This window comes from Corvus kubaryi, unplaced genomic scaffold, assembly GCF_017639235.1.
Source record: "Corvus kubaryi isolate FWS band 111438036 unplaced genomic scaffold, C.kubaryi_AGA036_p1.0 37302, whole genome shotgun sequence".
Classification (NCBI taxonomy): domain Eukaryota; kingdom Metazoa; phylum Chordata; class Aves; order Passeriformes; family Corvidae; genus Corvus; species Corvus kubaryi.
Window position 1 is genome coordinate 492,965 of NW_024581095.1, and position 20,874 is coordinate 513,838.

General features: G+C 39.9%; 1 protein-coding gene across 1 annotated transcript in view; it reads right to left on the reverse strand.

Moving 5' to 3' along the window:
* CAMK4 (calcium/calmodulin dependent protein kinase IV) overlaps positions 1-12,970 on the reverse strand; it is a 140,479-nt gene extending 127,509 nt beyond the window's left edge. The window contains exon 1 of the mRNA XM_042028029.1: positions 12,649-12,970. Within this exon, the coding sequence (XP_041883963.1) occupies positions 12,649-12,821 (173 nt within the window). The 5' untranslated portion in view covers positions 12,822-12,970. The remainder of the gene's footprint in view (positions 1-12,648) is intronic.
* Between the last annotated feature and the right edge of the window lie 7,904 nt (positions 12,971-20,874).

Below are 20,874 nucleotides of genomic sequence, written 5' to 3' on the forward strand. Positions count from 1 at the left end.
CCCTGTCTAGGCATATGTTTCTCACTACAGATGGGAGACAGGATACTGGCCCAAACAGGCCTTTGATCTGACCCAGCACCGCCATTCTTACGCTGTAGAAATTCAGATAACTTAGGATGACCAGTTCATTTGGAATTGTATTGCAAACATATATGTATGCATTAGTCAGTAGACTCTGAAGTGGCTGAAAGTTCTGGAAACAAATACTGCGTGTTTCCAAACAAGATGTCTCCACAAGCAGAATGGAAAAACATCCATGCTATCATTAGAGTCGATTCTTTCTGGAAGGCAAAGTTAAGTTTCCTTTAAACACTAAAACACACTTACCCAGTGCACTGCATGCCCATCTCTGAGCGCAACAACTGCAGTTTAGGTACATTTTCCACTAGCCAGGCACTAAGGATGTAGGAGAGTACATCGGCCCCCGAAGACATTTTGATTTCAATTTGAGATAAGAATATGGCTAGGAGAATCTGGCTGATCCTTTGGTTGTGTCAACAGATCAATACTGAACTCACTGCTACCAACAAGAGGACACTGAAAATCAATGCAGTTATTCTGAAGATAACTGAGAAGAACTCTCCTGAGTCATCAAGACAGCTCCTGGTAACATGGGCAACCATGTCACACAGTCTCTTCTGCAAAATTATCACATACCAATTTTAGGCACAATTCTCGTCTGTCTTGCCCATATTTAAAAGGCTTACAGATGGTTACAGACTTTCTTCTAAATTATAATTTTTATTGTAATCATGGTCAAGGTAGTTCTCTTCTCCCTTGCATGCACAAGGAGTCCTCAAATATAAGTGAAATATTCTAACTCACAGGTGTGGTCCTCTGTTGGAGGACTACCACAACCAACCACCTGGGAGTAAAAAACCAATTCCTCCACAGTATACTTTCAGATGAAATGCTTACAAGTAAGTTTAAAAGAGGTTTTTCATAATACATATGAAGGCAAGTGTTTTACGTCAATGTTGCTGTCACCTTTTACAACTACAACTATTATGCTGGATGGATAAAATAAAAGGACATATCAGGTCCCAGATAATTCACAGACCCACGTAATTTTCAAATGCCATATTGAAACATTCTTTTTTGTTTGACAGACTTAGTGGAGATGAGTCCTTCCACATGCAGCACTTGATAAATTTATACATATTTAATCCACATTTCAAAAACAGGAGGAGGAATATACCTATCTGCATACTGAAACCTAATCTACTGAAACATCAACATTTCTGTCAGCTTCCTGACTAGCACACCAATTATATTATTTGGCAGCCATCACACAAAGACAGGTGTAGAGTGACCAATTTTGCAGCTTCTGAAGTTGTGTCCATTAAATATGTGAAGATTATTTCTTTCTCTTTGCATACAGAAAGATTATTTCTTTCTCAATGCAAACGCATTCTAGTGTTTTCTCTTTTTAGAGAAATTTCTCTTTTTAGAGAAAACACTAGGAGCTGGGAGGAGGGAAGGTGAGAATAGACTCCCCTAGTTAAAGGAGCTAGGAATCACCAAAGGAATATAAAAGAAGAGATTCAGCCTTGTTATGGGCAATTCTGCAAGAATTCTGATTTTTTTCAGTTTCAATTGGAGTGGAATAATGGTATAAAGGGGAAAAATTTTATTAGCCATTTGCTTCTAGGATTTTTTTTCTCAATCTCAAGAAAATTTGCCTATGCATCTAATCTTCATCAAAACTTTCCAGAAAGACACTGCACATTACTTCAGTGTTTTTGCTTTTCTCAGGCATGCGTGTTTCAGCACTATGCCTTTGGTTGGTTATACATCTTATTTAATATTTGAATTATTGCCTTTGGCATAAACTTGGGAGTATGCTGATTCAGTTTGCTGATGATAAAGGTGCGGAGGCATTGGCAGTGCAGCAGAGGGCTATAATACCAAAAAGCAAAAGCCTGTACTTACTACCTGGGGATTAGGATCACAAGAAAAGGGATAAAATTTCACTGCATTAACTGCACAGTCATGAAGTACAGACAAACAACAAATCTCATCAATTGCAAACAGAGAAGGAAAATGGAAAACATAGAGTTTGGGCAACAAAAAAACAGACAGCTATAAGCCACCATGACAGCAGCTGTAAAAAAGGCAAATGTGACCCCATCCCATTCAATAATGTTAATGTTCTTATTAGAAAAGTCTGAGAATTTTGTATCTGGAGGCAGTAGACAAACACTGCTTCTGTAACCTCTTTATGTTCCAGTAGGGAAATAAGTCATATGAAAGCTGCACCACTTTTGGTGTAGCTTGTAAAACACAGTCCAAGCAAGAACCAAAGAGAGAAGATGAGAAGAGCTAAGAGGGACCTGAATCAGAACTCTCACAAAGCACCATCACACACTATATTAACTTACTTCATACTTAAAATCTTGTTAGAGTGAAGAATGTTTTTAATGAACACAAAATCTAAAAGGGTTTGAAAATTTTAATTCAAAACTGTTGAATAATTCCATGGTGTGAAACGGTCCCTTATCCACAACGTGTAAGTACCTTGATTACTCATTCTAACTCAAAATAAAGATAAATGCCAAAATATTGAACTTTATCATGGGATGAAAATTCCAGAGTCCTCAAATATGACAATTAACTATTGCAAGGATAAGAATATGTGGATAAAACAAGCTTTAGCAGGTAGAGCTCTGAAGAATTACATATGGTCTTCTAATGGCCACATGCCATTGTGGTTGACTAACACATCTTGCTAATCATTATTATTCTATCTCGGCTGTGACTACAGCAAAACACAGGAAAATGCTATTACTAGGTATTCAATACAGTTGAGACACATGGCTCAAAAGAAACACGTGGCAAACTATTCAAACAGGCTATCTGGTATATATTTATTGTGTTAGTTCACAAATAGCAAACATAACCAGTTCACAGAATAGGGACTGACAAGAGAAAGAAAGCAAGATTTTTAGGGCTATTTATGTGAAGAATAAATTTCACCAGCCCTAATTTAGACAGTCATTTGCAAGGGAAATACATCTAATATGATTTTTCCATCACAAATGACATTTCATCTTTTCTAAAGTCATGCAGGAAAAGAATGTGAAGAGGTTAAAATATTTTGCTTTTTTCTTCTAATACGTAAGTGTCGCATGAACAATAAAAATAGACTAGTATGGATGAAACCATCTGAAATCATTGTACAACAACATGAGCTAGTGTACTTTAACTAGACAAGCTGAATATTGAAATGGTCAAAACGATGCCATCATGCTGAAGAGAAGGTGACCAAGGGTTTCTTTCTCATTTGAAATTAATGATTCTCTGAAAAGAAAAGAATATTCTCTTTATGTTACTGCCAATCAAATCAACTCTGTGAACAACTTTTATAGTAATGAATAAAACTGCCTTTTTCACTCAGTTTTATTCCTGCTGCACCTACTTTTGAATACTTACAATATAAATTATGAATAGAGATGTGATTTGAATTCAAACTCAAAAAATCATTTACATGCATATTTATTATGAAGGTAATACGGAGATGGAGATGGGTTTCACCCCTACAAGTGTCAGAGAAAACAAAAATGCTAGCAAATTTTAGGATCTCTTTCACCGTGGATTTTCCACTACATATTGACCCCATTTGGAATTGATTACTGATCTTACTTAGAATTCATCAGCTACTAATTTTAACTACTAAACTCTATTCTTGTTTACAGTTAACACATTTCTTGAATTGAAATGCTGTGAAGGGAGAATAAGATAGAATTAATTTACCAGTCTTCCTCCTCCCTTCACCAAACAAAATTGCATTTTCAGTGTCATAAGTGTTGCTCCAATATTACTTTTGGTTCTAGTAGGACTTTTTAAGACTAGAATTTTAAGGCTAGATTAACTTAAGTTAATCCTCTGCCAGTTAGCTAACACACCAGTGAACAGTGTGCTCCACAAGCATTTGCAGCTTCCAGTGAAAAGGTTGCAAAGATCCCCAGAAAAAAAAAAAAAAAGGTGAGGGGGAGAAGAAAAAAACCCACATCTTTATTAGGTTTCTTCCTCTGATCGCCTGAAGCCTAAAGTCATTAAACAATGTCATTAGTCATTTCCTAGTGGTCATCAGTATCTACACCATAAAGTATTGCTTCCCATTACAAAATCATCTTTCAACTCTTTCCTTTTTAATTTTACTGTGCCAGTCAGAATATCATGAGGGTTTGAAGAGAATGTAGAGAGAAGGATCACTCGCTGCACCCACAGCATCAGGCGGGGGGGGGGGGGCATTCAACAAAGCATTCAACAAAGCTAAAAACATTAATGTACATGTAATTTACAGCTCCCTGAGCTTAGACTATGATAATGGCGTCAGAGTTCTCAGCATGTCTTCATTCAGCTTTAACAAGTCATTATTGCACAACATGGGAAGCTGACAAACATATTCTCCATCAGGAAGACAAAAAACCAAACATCTTGTAAAGCACTATACATCAGATCAGAACTGTGGCTCATTAATCTAGAAAATATGTCAATAGGTTAAAAAAATGCATTCAAAAAAAGCCTGTACTCATCCATGGCAGACACTCTCAGGGCCTTATAAGCCTTAGCAAAACATCAGTTTTTTCTGCAAAAGTCTAAAGCTGTGGAATACCACCACATTAAAAAAAAAAAAAAAAAATCAAAGTGTGCCAAAAGCATTGAACTTTTTTCTGGTCCAAAGCATGTTCTTAAAATACTCTCATTGATCCACAACATTAGGCTGGTGCTAGACACCTAAAAAGTCAAAAACCAGCAAATACCATCTTGTATTTAGAGAGAATCTGGAAGAGATGCATTCTCAAGTTTGAATAAAATTCAAACAACTAATCACCAAAGAACATAATAGCTAAAGGTCTTATTATCAAGTGAAAGCTGCACAATGTAGGGCCAGCCTTCCTTATATGGGTACAGAAGTCAAATCCTTTCAACATGGTGTGTTTAATTTTTTTACAGATAAGTACAAAATAAAATCACATACCACATTCTTTGGCACTGTCAGTGTGACTCTGTTAACAAGGACTATTAAGAGAAAATCAATATGAACATTATTTCAGAAGTACTTGAAGATAATACCAGTGGCAGCTGGTCTGATTGACTATCCCTCCCTGCCACCTCAATACAAAAAGATAAAAACAAGACATTTGTTGAATATTCTTATTTGTGTTCTGTTCTGCTTAAGTCTGTGGAGCAAGCAGGGTTGTCTTCATTAATAAAATCACACTAAATTGAGTATACTAAGATGCAGTATTTGTACCCAAAGGCAGTGAACCTGGTAGACATGGGTATGCTTTAAAGATCAAACGACCGAAAATAAGTAAACAGATTGGTGTGCTCATAATCATCTCAACTGTGAAGAAAATATGAACATTTGCAAGAAGGAAAAATTATTGCGGGGAAAGGTGTGGAGGGGAACACATACATGGCCCTGTTTTAGAATTGACAGCTATTCATTAAATCCAAGCGAGGTGTTTTTTTTCTTTTCACAATGCTTGGAGACAGGCCAGGGGAGAGATGCACCACACGTTTCTGATGAGGAGGGTCTGGGGAAAAGGACTGTGGAGATGACATCAGTTCTGAGATAAAGTTGGAGTTCTGGCATCTTATCTGTGGCATATGGATGCTCACAGCAAGGTATGCATTGGAACACAGACTATATATTTTTTGAAGGGCATAAAATTTAGTGGTTTGTTTTTAAGGCTGTGAATTATGACTCTTGGACTTGCTTTTACCTCATCCCCCACAAAATGCCATAATATATAGATAGTAAACTGTCTAAGAGCAGAATGTTTTATAATTATTTTTGCTCCTCAAGAGGGGTCCCATTTCCTTCTCTTTTACATTTTATGTTTCTTTATCTCTAGCACAGATAACCACATAAATGAAAGGAGGCCAATTTATAATCTACAGCAGTATGTTGTTCAAGTGATTACTTTTACTTGCATCTGAACTAGCACACAGTTCAAACCATGGAATTTGGTGGATCACTCCAAGTAATTTCTCTCTTCTTGTTGATGAAGATGAAATTCAAAGAGAAAATCTTCAGTTGCTACAGATTGAGTGGTCACTTGCAAAGTCATATTGTTGCAGGGTCTCCTAATTTAGAATTCCTTTACAAGGAGCAAAACAACACCTCATCAATCTATACCACAGGGCAACAGATGCAAATATTGATGGTCCCAAACTGTCCATGTGTTTTAACAGAGAGTAACCTATGATAGTAATGACATTGACAATGAAAGGCCAAATGAAGGATTGTTAACACCAAATGTAAGAGAACTTCTAGTGTATCAGTGATTGGTTGTAAAAGGTGTCATTCTTACCATTTTTTTTTAAATGGAAGAGGTACAGAAATGATAAATATCTGGAAAGACATTAGACAAACCAAGAGCAAAAAGCAGCATCAACATTTGGAAATAAATGGTTACCCTTTCTCAGAATTATCAATGCACTGGAAAAAGAATATTCCTTGTCAAATTACTGATTTTTCAGATAATAAAGGTTTGCTTCTTGTGAACAGAGGAAGTATGGTAAGAATGCCTAAACAAAGAAGAAAAATGTCCAAGTTTCTATGTTTAAATTCTGCTTCATTGCAAAAGCACAAGGAAGTACATGTTCTCCTTTTTGTAATACAATCTGAACTCCTACTAATGGTTCATTCATATTGTATATATATAGATGAAAATAATATTCAAACCTTTGTGAGTTTTTCCACACAACATGCAGTGTCAGAAGATTGCTTTTCCGAAGCCCAGTCAACCTTGTGGATAGCAGAAGACCACAGAAAAATTGCTCAGGTTTACTGCAATAAAGCTGGCTCAATTAAAGGGCGGGGAATGACTGATTTTTAAAATTTCTTTATTGAACTTTTCAAAAAATACTCAGGAAAATAAAACTTCTTTGATCTGAGTGACTGAAGAGGATAGTTAGCCCTTTCTAGCAAGTATTTGAACTTCCATAGATGGGGCAGAGGCTACTGCAAACTGCTGAGTCTTTTTTCACTGACCATCACACGTAACTGGTGGTCTCTTAAAGTATGGCTATTTACTGTGTGAGCAAGCATTTAAACATCTCTTACTGGAAGAATTCTACCTATGAAACTGTATGCATTACAGTCCCTTACACAACAGTGTGCACACTTGGACACACAAAAAAAGACACAGTGGAATGAACACATAATGTGCTTCTGATACCACAGAACTCAGTAAATTTATCTGCCCAGAATCACACAGGCTTATTCCACAATCACACATAGGAAAGTGCTTCCAATTGCACTTGAAAATACTTATTTGATTTCAGATATTCTCTCTTCAGCAAGACTTGGACTTTGATGATCGTGGTAGATCCCTTCCAATTCAAGATGTTCTATGATTCTCTCTTTAATATGCTAAAAGAATGACTTTGTTACATCTTACCTCTTTCAGACTAATGCAATGTTTTTGAAGCATGACAATTCTTGTATTAATACAAATTATATGATTATCACTCCTAAAACCAATCTGTGTAAAAAACTTTTTCAGCATTCTTAAGAGTACTTACTTCAAGAGCTATTCATATTCTGTACTAGAAATATAATTTTTCAAATTAGAAAACATTATCAAAACCAGTGACATAAACGCATAGTGGCTGACAGAAAAAAGATCTTGAAAATCACGAAATAACTGTTCTCTATCAAAACTTTTCATTATTAATAGCTCTTTTTTTAAGTACGAGAAAACTGTTAAATTTACACAGAATGATCACCCACTCATTTCAGATATTATTTACAGAATGGTAAATTTTCTTTCACTGCTTTTTCGACACAGCTTTTTATTTCTGAATCAACCAGTTGTTGAACTGAACCAGACAAAACTGGGAAAAAAATCACTCCCTGCATCCACTAAAGAAGTTTAGTTGTCAAAGCCTGGGCTATTCACTACAAGTTCTGGTTTCTGGTACCCAAGTGAGAAATTTCATCCTGCCTTCTCTAGCTATCTCCTATTTTCCTGCCTTAAAGCAAGGTCCAACTACAACATTCCCAAATGAGGCCTCAGACCCACCTCTTCAATAACCTTCCCTACGGGCAGGGACCGCCAGAGGGAAAATGCCTCCTGCTTGCCTGAAGGCATGAGGGTAAAAAGCAAGTTGCAGTTTGTGGCACAGGCAAATCTACACTGGCAGTTTCTACTCAAAGGTAATTCTCATCCTGATTCCTCTAAGGACTCCACGCTCTCACATTCAGACAGCTAGGACCATGCGCTGTCTGTCAGTTGCACGCCTGCATCACTTGGGAAAACCCTCAGGTCCACTACAAAAAAAGTCACAAGCAAGTGAGCAAAAGTGTTATTGAAGGAGGGACAGACCTACTTTATATGCACCCTAAAGCACAATGAGCAAGTGATTTTCAAAATAAACAGGGCAAAGAGGCTGTAAAACAAATTACTTTTGAGATGAACACAAAAAGGAACCTTTTTTATTGAAGGGATGGAGGGCAAAATAATTGGCATGCTCTCAAAGCAAAAACTATTTGAACTTCAAAGCATCAAGTGCAAAACCAATCCACTTCTATAAAATAATGCTTTTATCAGCTTGACAAAGAAGTTTTAGCTTTGTTAGCTTAAGTCAGCTAACAAAGGAGTTAGCTTATTTCATCTACTACTGCCATTACAAAAGTAGATGTTAGGATGACAGCTCTCATAAATAGGATTGACAGAGTAAGGTGTCATTCTGCACTCTGAAATCTTGAGTTCAAACCGTACACTGGATTTAAACTTTCTCTGTGCTAAAAGCTCAAGGACATTAACCACCTATGATTCAGCTCACACTGTAAGTCCAATCTAAGTTGCCAAGTATTGAGAGCCTCTCAGTCTCAGGTCTTCAGCAAGGATCACACAACTGAAAGACTGCCCATGCAGGAAAAGGTAAGATTTGGAAGATTTATCATTCTTACAAGAAAAAAAGTGCCAGTAACTGCCCTGTTGAGTTTTGGTTTGGTTTTTGTTTGGGGTTTTTTAAAATTATTATTAATTTAACCTTTGAAGTTGAAAGAAAGCCCGAAGGATTTGATTGGAAACACTTTCGTCTGCTTTTGACCACTTAATAGATTTGCAGTCTGCCTACAATAGTAACATTAGACAGTTTCAACTCAGATAGTTATGTAGTTAGTTAGGCAAAGAGGGTGCATGGCAAGTAAAATGCCAACAAAGAAAATTTCCGTTTTTTGTAATATTGCTGAGTATCAAAAAAATCACTACTGAATTTCTTCTTCACTCAAACACCATATTTAGACCCTGAATTCAGAAACTCTGTACCAAAAGATGCAGCAAGGGTTATATAAGGCTAACGAAAGGTTTTAGTCCCTAAGGAAACACAAGTTTAGAGTATAATATTTTCAACATCTTTTTCCAAGGGAGTGTGGAAAATAAGCTTTTAAATTAAATACACTCAGAAGAAATTCCAAACTCTACAACTGATCAACTTTGCAACCTGTAAAACAAAGACGTTTTTTAAAACAAAACACAAAATTTCATGTTTACAGCATTTTGAGCCCCACTTATACACAAAAACCCTTGTAAAAAATGTACTAAGAGGAAAGTGATCTAATCAGGGCTTCAGTGGAACATAAAAGTGGAATAAAAGAATGAGAATAAAAGCCTGTATAGCCCAGAGTACTAACAGTGGCCAAACACAGATGCCTCAAGAAGAATGTAAGAATAGAGCAAACTCCTGTCAACGCTGTCAGAGAATACCCTCAAAGCTCTCAAAAACTTACAGTTCAGTAGTTAATATCTTCATGTTTAATCAGTCTTAATGGATTTCCTCCATGTAAACTTGCCTAGTTGCCCATTAATTCCATGTAAGCTTCTAGCATCCATAGTATCCAGTGGCCAGGATTTCCAGCACACCGTGCTAAAGCGGCCTTACCACCTGTCATTCATTTTTGACTGGATACCCCATTTATTGACAGATAGCCCTAAGAGCCTGCATGAAAGAAATAAAACCAGCCAGCAAGTGCCTCTAACAAGATGTTCCATCCATGCCACATGTGCCTCCAGATACCTCTCCTAACCTCACTACAGGTTTTACTAAGGACAGAAGAGAACTAAATGGTTCCTCCTCCACACCCATTTTATTTATCCAAACTGAATTTCGTCTGCCATTTAAATGCCCCAACAGTAGAGTGAGGTCTTTCTGTAATTCTTCATAGGAAACACAATCTTTACAATCTTTAAAACCCTTGACAATTACAAAGACCAGCAAATATCACAGTTCAACCCCTTTATCTATGAGCATGTTGAGGAGCACAGACACCTGAACTGATCGCTGTGGAACTCCACTGTTTAAAAATGACTGTTAACTCCCACCTAAGCTTATAGCCATTTATCATTCTTCCTAATACGATCTTCTCCCTCTTCTTCCATGACTCCTTAGTTAGTCATGCAAGAATTATGGAGTAAGACATCTTAGGGATCTGTCAGACATAGCTTGCACAAGGGGCACTCCTTCCAAAGGGAAATTCCCATATTTGGCCACAGCTCTCTAAATGCATGTCTTTGGAGTCTAGCAAAGGGCATCTTTCAATCCCTGTATTTGCTAAAGATAATTTAGGACAATGTTTTCCTCTGGTTATTTCAGTATATTACTTTATTTACTGCATCTGAAGTGATCACATAGCCACATTATTCAGTGTCACCTAATACGTTTTCACCACCACTAACCTAACTAAACAATGAATACTTCTTTTTGTAGACATACTGAAAACCATATCCAAAACTAAAAGTTTGGAGACAGAGTTACCAAGAGAAAACAATACACTATTATATTACACTTGAGAACCAAGAGGGATTGTTGGATCTTCCTTATAGATTTGTCAAGATACACCTATCAGAGGGGTTCTGAGACAATCATCAGCACTCTGGATGTTGGCTCTGAAAATACCTCAAAGCTGGCCTTGGGACCTAAGGACCAAGATCTCATTGCCATACCCATTAGAGAAATTTTCTTGTTCTGTCCCTTCTCTACCTCTTAATCATTGATTAAGATGATTGTTTTCTCCTATATTGTTTTTGCTTCTGTTTTAAGTAAATCTTATTTCCTAGCTCTACCAAGGAGCGGTGCAGGCCTAAAGGCTCACATCTCTACACTAGTTGGGTGTGGTTATCTTCCATATTCAAACCTTTTGTTAGTGTTTCAGCATTTACTCTCTCACCTTGCAAGGTAGAAAAATCCATTGCATCTCATCTTTACTCTAGTACTTTTTACAACATTAACTCTTCCTACCAAAATCTGAAGATTTCACATGTTAGAAACCCTTCCTTGTGTAGTAAACCCAAGATGTATCACCAGTAGAGATTACACTTCAGCAAACCCCGTGGTCACTATCACAAATGGTGGGAGGGCTCTAGACAGACCACAGAGTACTCATCCAGGTGACAGAGCTGGTATCAACTGTTGTAACTCACCAGCATTCTGCTTTGTTTCTTTTTTTTTTGTTGTTGACTCTAGACCCAAAACCAACACAGCAATATTTTCTGCTTTACATTTTTATGCTTCTGCACAGGGGTACAGTGAAGTCAAGCATAAATGTGATAAGCATACATAAAACTATACCTATTTAAATCTGGCTAGGAATAGTAGCAACGGTGGGAAAAAAGTAGCAGCAGATGCTTAAGACCCAGGCAGCAAGCCAAGAATTATACTATATTGTATTTCTATCACCTTTCCTGCCCCTATCAGTTATGGTACAGGAAGCACAGGTATGCTTTGTAGCAATAACTTTCATTGCACGTCCTTTCTGAAAAAAGTATTCTACCAAGGCAACCATGTTATTATCTGCAAATTTCCCACATTCATTCAGGAGGTGTAATACTCTATCATTGGCAAAACTAACAATTGCTATTTGCTACCTAGTGACTTACACATTTAAGTCATATACTGTGAACCCTTTAAAAACCCCGCAATTTTCCCCTTTTTTGGACACTATTTTCTATCTGCAAATTCAGCATGAACTAACAAAGGCATTAGGAGGGCAAAAATTATGCGTTAGATATAGCATTTTACACCAGACTTCAGTTTTTAAGAACCTGAAGACTTGGGACCCTTAAGTTGCTGGGCAGGAGCATCACCAGGGCAGTAGTGCAAAATTAATGAATGAAGATGTAGCAGCTCACTCGCCTACACTGCACCTCGATGGGAAGACCCTGCTTGCAGAGGCCTATTCAGGGACTCCTGTCTCGGGTCGGAGTTTTGTCAGCGCAGGGTGCCGGTAATGGAGAGAGCGGCGGAAGGTCTGGTATGAAGGGATGCTGCGAATGAGGCGGCGTTTCGGTGCTCCCGAAGTGATGCCCACCCTTCAGCCGACACCGCACGGGGGCTGGGAGCACACAGGTACCATGACTAGAAGCCGCTCGCTCGCTCGGGCCAGCGTCCGCCGAGCGGACCGATGCCTCCTCCTACAAATCATTCTCTTCCCCCGGGGATTTCTCGGCTTCGCTCCCGGGGAGCTGTGATTTTTCCTTCGAAATCCTGTCCCTCGTGAAAGCCCGCACGGTCTCCCGCTGCCGCTCACGCACACCAAAGTTTTGCCGCTCTCGCCATAGCGACGCGGGCAGGGACACCCGGCCCCGGCCGCCCCCCGCCCGCCCGGCCCGGCCCGGCCCGCCTCACCGTCCCAGCTCGGACTCCAGCTCGAAGTAGTGAGCCAGGGTGTCCTTGTTGGAGCCATCGATCCAGTAGTCGGGCGCGGCGGAGCCGGGGCGGCTGGCGGCCGAGGAGCCGGAGGAGGAGGATGAGGAGGACGAGGAGGATGAGGATGAGGAGGGCATGGTGACTTTCAGCATGCCGGGACGCCTGCCGTGGGCTGTCCTCTTCTCCGCGCCGGCTGCAGAACGCAGAGCGGCAAGGCGGCGGCTACACCTCGCCTCCCTCCCTCTTTCTCTCCTTCCTTACTTATTTCCTTCCCTGCCTCGGTCTCCCCTCCCTCTCCCCTCCTCCTCCTTCCCCCCGCGCCGCGCTGGAGCGGCGGTGGCGGGTCCCCAGCCGGGCGGGGCGGCGGGGCGGGGCCAGGGCGGGGCCGCAGGAGCCGCCCCGGGTAGGGAGATGCACCTCCATCGCCCCCCGCCCCGCTCCATCAGCCGAGCCGAGCCGAGCGGCATCTCCACGCCTGCAGCGAGAAACCCCCGGCGCCGGCTCGGGGCGGAGGGAGTGCTGCGAGTTCACCGGCACCGGGAGCGGGACACGGACCCGCCGGGGGACAAGTGCACGGGAGGAGAAATCGCATCCCGATCCGCCGGCTGTGTGCGGAGGGGCCGGGCAGGATGCGCAGCCCGTAGCGAGGTGGGCGCCGGCCCGCCATGCCGCAGCGTTTTGCCAGTTCCTGAGCGGGAGTTCAGGAATTCTGCCGTGAATTTGGCGAGGAGGGTGTGGGGGCTGAGGCTGAACAAGGCAAACAGCAGTGGGAAAGAAAGAGACTGACAAATTCTGGAACATGACTATAAAAATCCCCAAAACACGGCTTCCCTTCCCACCAGAGAACTAAAAGAAGCCATAGAGAAATAAAATTGCTGTGCTGCAATGCCACTCTTTAACAGGTTATGAAATCTGCAGGTTATGAAATGCATGCGAATTATACTAAAGCATGCTATATCCCTGACTGCAAAATCCTTAGCCAGAAACATCTATAGAAGGGTCGTTTCTATTGGTGTAGTGGCAAAATAAAACAGCAGCAGTTGTGTGTGCCTCGCATGCATAGTGTGCCAGATCAATCCCACTCACATCCTCTCTGTGCTGTTACACCCACTCACATTGCCATGCCAGCACAGGCAGGAGGTAAAATGGACCATGTGTAAACCTGTGCAGCAGAAGGACCGAAGTATTGTCCTCTAATTTTCAACTGCAATTCACTGGCCTGTTTTTCAAACATTGTATTTCTTGCTCAAATAAAGCAGAGTATCCTGTTCAGAATTGTATTTATCCAGGCGTATTGATGTTCTCCAAAATGATTTGCTTCCCCTCATAAGCAAGTCTGTCTTTTACTGTTCCTTAACTTCCTTATTGTACCCAGATGGGGCAATTAATTTTAATTCTAAACCTCTTAATTTCTCAAAGACCTTAACAAAGAAATGCCTCTCTCTGCATAACCAGCTAATAGAAGAAGTATCTCCTAAACCAGTCTTTGCTAGTAGTGGGAAAGGATAAAAGAGATAAATGAGATAGATAAAAGTGAGATAAAACCTTTTTGTCTCAAGATTGTCATTATAGAATTAAAATGTAGATCCCAATTGTAATTTGAGATTTTATCATTTTCAAATTCATATTTGAAAGTCAGGAAAAAGTTACCCAAAGTCCTGATTTGAAAACCAAGTTCCACCCAATCCAGTTTGACAGAAACTCCAAATTTCTTTTGAGACAAACTTCATGCCCAGAGCACCCACAGTTACAGGGCTAAGACCAGCACCAGAGCAGCAGGCAGGCAGCCTTTTCACTGTTGCTCATGTCCCCTTTCAATCCCCCAGCTCTCTCTGTTTCTTCTGGTGCATGCAGAGCTTTTCTTCATATCTCTTTGGCTGATAGGTGACACTTTTTCACCTTATTTGTTAACAGACTCTCCTGGGAAAAGAAATAGTCGCTGATTAAGACAATCACACACACACAAAATAGCAAATCAGCACACTTAGAGGAAAGTATTTTTCCACATCATATTTTTAGTCAAATATCTAACATATTCTGAAAGCCAAAGGGCACATATAATTCTGTTCTGGAAGGTTTTTGTAAAAATTATTTTAGTAGCGTTATATTTATCTAGGTATCTGCAAACAAGGTCACATCTCTGACCATTTAGATATAGTTACCACGGGCCTTCAGCTACTCCTTGCTAAATGACATAGCACCAGTGGATTTTCTTTTTTGATTTTCTTTTTTTAAACTGGGTTATCTATATGAAAGGTATTTTACTTTCCTTGAAACTCTAACTCAAAAGTGAGCTGCATTGCACCGTGCTGACAACCTTGTGCTTGAAAACTGACTGGACCTTGTTCTTCAGAAGATCCACATCCTTCAAAAATTAAGATCAGGATGTGTCCATGTGGAATTAAAGAAAGTCTTCAGGCTGCAGCAAAAAGATGTGTCTCAGTCTCCAGGTAACCAAAGACAGCGTTTCAAATGTGCCGTGCTCCACTCAGATCTATGTTAACCATGCGAAGATTCCAACTTTATTGGACATGAAACTAAAACACTAATAAATCTTCATTTATCAATTTGTGACACACTACATATGAAATTTTATTACAGAGGTACAAAGATCGTAATTTTCCTGCCAAAAAACCCAGGTTAGAAACTCAAAGAAAAAAGGCAGGTCAAGGAGGAAGCAGTTTATATGAACAAAACATACATGCAAGAGAAGGCCAATCTTCTGCCTCCCTCCTGTCACCCATAAACTTAAACCTAAAAGCAGGAATGTAATCTGGTGTCTTGGTGGAGGTGTGGAATCAGTAATCTTTCTGCCCTCCTGGTTGCTGCAGTCCTGTTTTGTGAATGCTGTTGTCCTTTTGTACAGATATCACTGCATCAGGTATAAGCAGAACATATTTTAGAGGGCTAAATTAAAGGTAAGTACGGGAGAGGAACTTTTTAAACTTGACTTCTGAAATTTTCATACAATTCTAGCAGACAGACCTTGTGTAGGAACTCAAGAACAAACAAATTCTGTCCCCAGTTTTGAATAACTAGTTTCCAGTTTGTGGGCATCAGTTGAAAGAGCACCATGTTAGTCCCTTGAAACTTACGCCAGTATTTCTTCCTGGCCAAACTGCAGCGGCTTCCTAGTGAAGGCACAGTGTGTCCACACCTACTGTAATAGAGGCAGTGTTATCTATGAAAAGCAAACTGTCAGACATGATCCCCATTAAGGAATATTTCTCTCAAAATGGCTTTCATGTACTAGAGCTTCCCTCTTTACAAAGATGTTTCAGTATAGATTCCAAATTTCCACCTGTGCTGTACCAGATGCTTCTCTGCTGTAATTGTAATGCAGATTAAGTGTTCTGAAACAGAAGTTACTCAAAATGTGTCACTTATAAGTCAAAGAAGTTGAGATCAGGGCAAATCCCAAAAGCTTTCACTTCCCTTCCCTGTCATTGATTTTCCCTGCTGAATACAAAGCCTTGCATTTCATTTTATTTTCTGCAACATCTTTCATTTCCCACTCAACTTCCAGTACCTCTGGATGACTATGTAAGCTTCCATGGATCCCTGTCAGCTGGAAATGCTAAAAACTTCTGCCAATTTCTTTAGGTTTTTCTATGTATAGGAAGGATTATTACTTGTATTGAACAAGTTCATCACTGTCTATTAACTTATTATCATCTTTCATGCTGTTATATGTGTAAATCTAAGTCTACTTAAAAATTTACAGAGCTGCTGGGTAAAGATGGACACTTTCATCAGCTGTGTATGTGAAGAGTTTAAATCAGGTGAAGAGGATGAACACAGTGCTGGGAGAGGCGAGCAGAATAGTGATGTTGGGGAAGAAGTGTCTTTATGTAAGAAACAAAGAGGAACACGACCCTTCGTAGAGTGACAGTAGAGGTAAAGGAGAGTAACAATGTGCCCTTTACCACAAACCCTACTCACAGGTCAAGACCATTTTTTTTGCCAGAGACTGGGAAAAGCAAACATGTAAACGGGGATAAAAGAAGGGATTTCTTGAAGATAAACTGTTAGAAAACATTGTGATTCATCTATCCCTGAACCACATCATGTGGGCTGCGGGTATCAATAGGGTCATTTTATAGTCATTGCGGGAAGACACACAGAACAGTTATCTTTGCACCATAGTCACTTATCTTTCCTGTCCCTCTTTAAGTGATTCAATAAATCATTTGATTTCTAGAATGTGGGAGGATACTTGAAGCATTCCCTTTCATTTTGCAGGATCAAACAGCATTGGTTCACAAAAAAATATAAAGCTGGTCCACAAGTCTATGAGTCATTAAACCCAAATAAACCACCCCCTTGAGGACAAGCTTCACAAACAAGAAGTCACCTGGTAGGACCCACAGAAGTCACGCATAGCTCTTCCTGAGTTAAGCTAACTTTGCTGTTGTTGGGTCTCTAAGCCCTGCTCAAACAAAATCCAGCTGGAGGTCCTCTGCCATTATTAGTAGCACAATAAATTTCTTCCTTGTTTCTAAGGCAGAACATTTCTTCCCCCTCAAATGCTATTATGTAGTTTAGATATGCAGTTTAAACTCCCTCTATCGCAGGGGAAAAGAACACCCTCCTCACACCACCCCCTGTACCCCGAAAAAAAAGCAACCCATAAAGTGAATTCTAAACTGTACAAGTAAGAGTAAAAACTTTATGCCAGGTTTAAGGTGATGCCACACTTTCAACACTTCCAACAGAAAGTTGAAATAAAATATTAGGAAAACAGATATGAAGAGTCCTAGTCACAGGCAAGCACTCTTAAAACAAAAGCTGACAATGTTAATATAGTTTCTTTCAAGAAAGAAAAGAATTTCATCTGTATTTTGGTATTTGGAAAAAGAAATCTGCATACAGGAAATTGTATGAAAACTGTAAGAGGAAGGGAAAGTTAGCATTTTCTGAGAAATGGTCATTTATATGAGGAGACTTCACTTTCCCAGAGTAGGCTGGAGTTCAACCTCATCTCAGTAGTAAACCAGTAATTTCTCAGGAAGGTTAGAGGGAGGTTTAAGCACTAGCATTAGTCTGTGTGGATGGGCAATGAATTGAAGGAATAAAAACCCACCATACTTAAAGCTTTTTTCTATTTCCTGAATGTATGTTTTGCCTGGCAACAAAGAAAATATTAAGGAATAATCTGAAGGGGAACAGCCGCCACTCACTTCATTTTAAAAATTACTCAGTGGCTATGCATGTCCTTTTGCTATTTGTGAGTAAACCCAGTTAAAAATTCAGCAGACCGCTCAGTGTTAGATTGCCCAGCAGAGAGAAGCAGTCTAAGCTCTTTGCTTGGGTTTCCCATATAAATATATGCAGATTCAGCAATGAACGATTTCTTACTACAGATGTAAAGCAAACTCTCCACTACCAGCACCTCAACACCTTATCTAGCAGTAAAGTGAGTTCAGTAGCTAGTCCATTACCAAGAAGTTAATAGCCATGGTTACAATCAAAGAGAATTCAAGGTCTATTCCTACTGCTGCTCCAAAAGGCAGCTAAGTTACTAGCTAGACTGGGTAGTAATTCTTGCCTTTCCAGTTGTCTTATTCTGTGACCTCCCCTTACCCAAACAAAATAAATAAAACCCTACTGTGTTGTGAAAACCAATTAAGGCCATCAGTTCTGACTGCTGCAATCCATTATGGAACAGACCTTCTTTGTTTTACTCATTTGCCTCATATTTGAGTGGCTATAAATTGAGAGGGCTGTTAACTGTAGTGCAGTTGTGACTGGGTTTCTTGTGACTTGAGTGCCAGTGACAACAGTGGGAAACACAAACAGTTTGTACCCAGGGCATAGTACAGAAAAGAAAAAAAAGATATCCTAATTTACTTCAGTGATTTCTGATTGGATTGCTTCCAGTTCTGTAAATCCAGGAAAATTGCAGCTTTTATGAGACAGGAAATGGCTGTAGTTTGTTGATATTGTTTTGTACATCTTTCTGATTAAGCATCCAGATATGGTCTTGTTCAATTGCAATCTAATCTGTTTGAGTGCCCTGGCTGATATTGATGGTAACAGTCTTGCTGTGTTAGCTAAAGGGGTTCTAGAAAAGACCTAACTCAGGAAAAAAAAATTCAGATATTACAACAAAATTCAATTCAAAAGTAAAGGTTAACTATTCAGTTACGGGTTTCGGTCCAGTACTAGACTGCACCATTGGTCTTCATGAGTGCAATCATTTCAAGAGACACCTCTGATGCTTTTGTTGAGGGATCTCAAAATGAGACAGCAGTCAAGGGGAAATACTTATGCAGAAATTCCAAAGGAGTGAAAATGTCTGCACTTGAGTATTTCAGGGAATAATTACTCTTTTTACTCCCCTCTAGACTGAGCATCTATGTTTTGGGGTTTTTGGTCTTTTACAGGACCCTTAATTCTTTGGATCCATGTGGCCCTACTACCACTAACAATATTTCTCTGACACACATTGACCAGAGACACAGCAGAAGGGCATCTGTGCCCCAGGAAGCAATGTTTATAAGCTTATCTGTGCACAAATGTACAGGAGAGGAGAGACAAAACACAAATTCAATCTCACTTTGTCTCACCTAGATCTGGTGCCTATTTCAGGCCTGCATGAGGTTGCCTCCACACAGACATAAAGCTCTCACCTAACTGTTCCACTCTCCAACAGTTCTTGTATAAAAGCCCTGGAGCTCCAGGATAAAACTTTCCTTGCTTTCTCCATTTATTTTCTGGATTTTTCCATTTTTGATTCTTGAAAATTCATTGCAACTAATTTAACTTTCAGGGACAAAGAAGAGTTTACTGCTAGGTAAAAGGAGGCCTTTCAGCAGCTCTTCTACTCTCTGATAAGCATCCACATAAAGATTTTTACCCTGTATTTATTACAGTTTGAAAGTAATTACTGTAATGGAAGGGTGTGCAGAGGGATACCTTACACAAAGCTGCTGATGAAATGCAAAGTCCTACCAATTATTCAGCAACTCAGTATCATTAAACCCTCTGATAGAAGTGCAGGCATATGTACCTATAGCACAGATAATTTCTGCAGTTTTCATAAAAAACTTCCAAACATTGGAAATATCCTAAATTCACTCATGGCTCAAGATCATACAAGATTATACTTTCATACAAAATATGCTACATCTTGTAAAACAAAAAATCTGAATCCCTCCAACACAAAACTGAAGTTAGTATTTCCAAGTCACAGCACTGCAATTTCTTCTCTACATGATATACATATATATTCATACATGTTACACCAATAAAATTGGGCATTTCCAAGCATAAGATAGGAGTTTTATTTGCACTTTAAGAAAATCAGCTGCAGTTCAACTTGTTTAAATTCTTGCTTAGCTAACTTTTTAAAATCTGTACCATTCATTAATTATAGTGGTGGGAATTAACAATGATGATCCCATTTTTAGACTGAACAAATGTATTATTCTATTACTATACTCATCCCTTCAACTACTGTTTTTCCAATTAAAGTTGAACAAGATTAAATGTAGAATATAAAGCACCCTGGTAGAATTTCCAGTAAAGTGAGTTGAGTACCATGTGTAGAGATGATATTTGAGAGTCTCCACCTGTGTGTTCCATTATGACCCCTGCCAGTGTGGTGTTTTGACCCTGGATGGAATGCCAGGTGCCCACCCAAGCTGCTCTGTCGCTGCCTTCATCAGCTGGGCAGGGGAAAGAAAATACAAGCAAAAGCTCTTGGGGCCAGAGAAGGGCGGGAAGTGGTCATTCAACAGTTGCCATCACAGGCAAAACAGATTCCGCTTAGATCACCTTCCCTCCAACTTCTCCCTTCTCAACTTTACCCCCAGTTTTCTCTGTCTCCTCCACACCAGCCCTGCAGGAGGATGAGAAGTGGGGCCTGTGGTCAGTTCATGGCATGTCTCTGCCACTCCTCCCTCCTCAGGGGCAGGGCTCCACACACTCTTTCCCTGCTCCGGCATGGGGTCCCTTCCCACGTGAGACAGCCCCTCCTGAATTTTTCCAACCTGAGTCCCTTCCATGGACTGCAGTTCTTCACAAACTGCTCCAGTCTGAGTCCCTTCCTTCCCTTCCTTGGGGTGCAATCCTTCAGGAACTCACTGCCCCAGTGTAGGGCCCCCAGGAGGTCACAAAATCCTGCCAGAAGTTTGCTGCAGCACAGGCTTCCCATGAAGTCACAGCGTCTTTTGGGCACATCCACCTGCTTCAGTTTGAGGT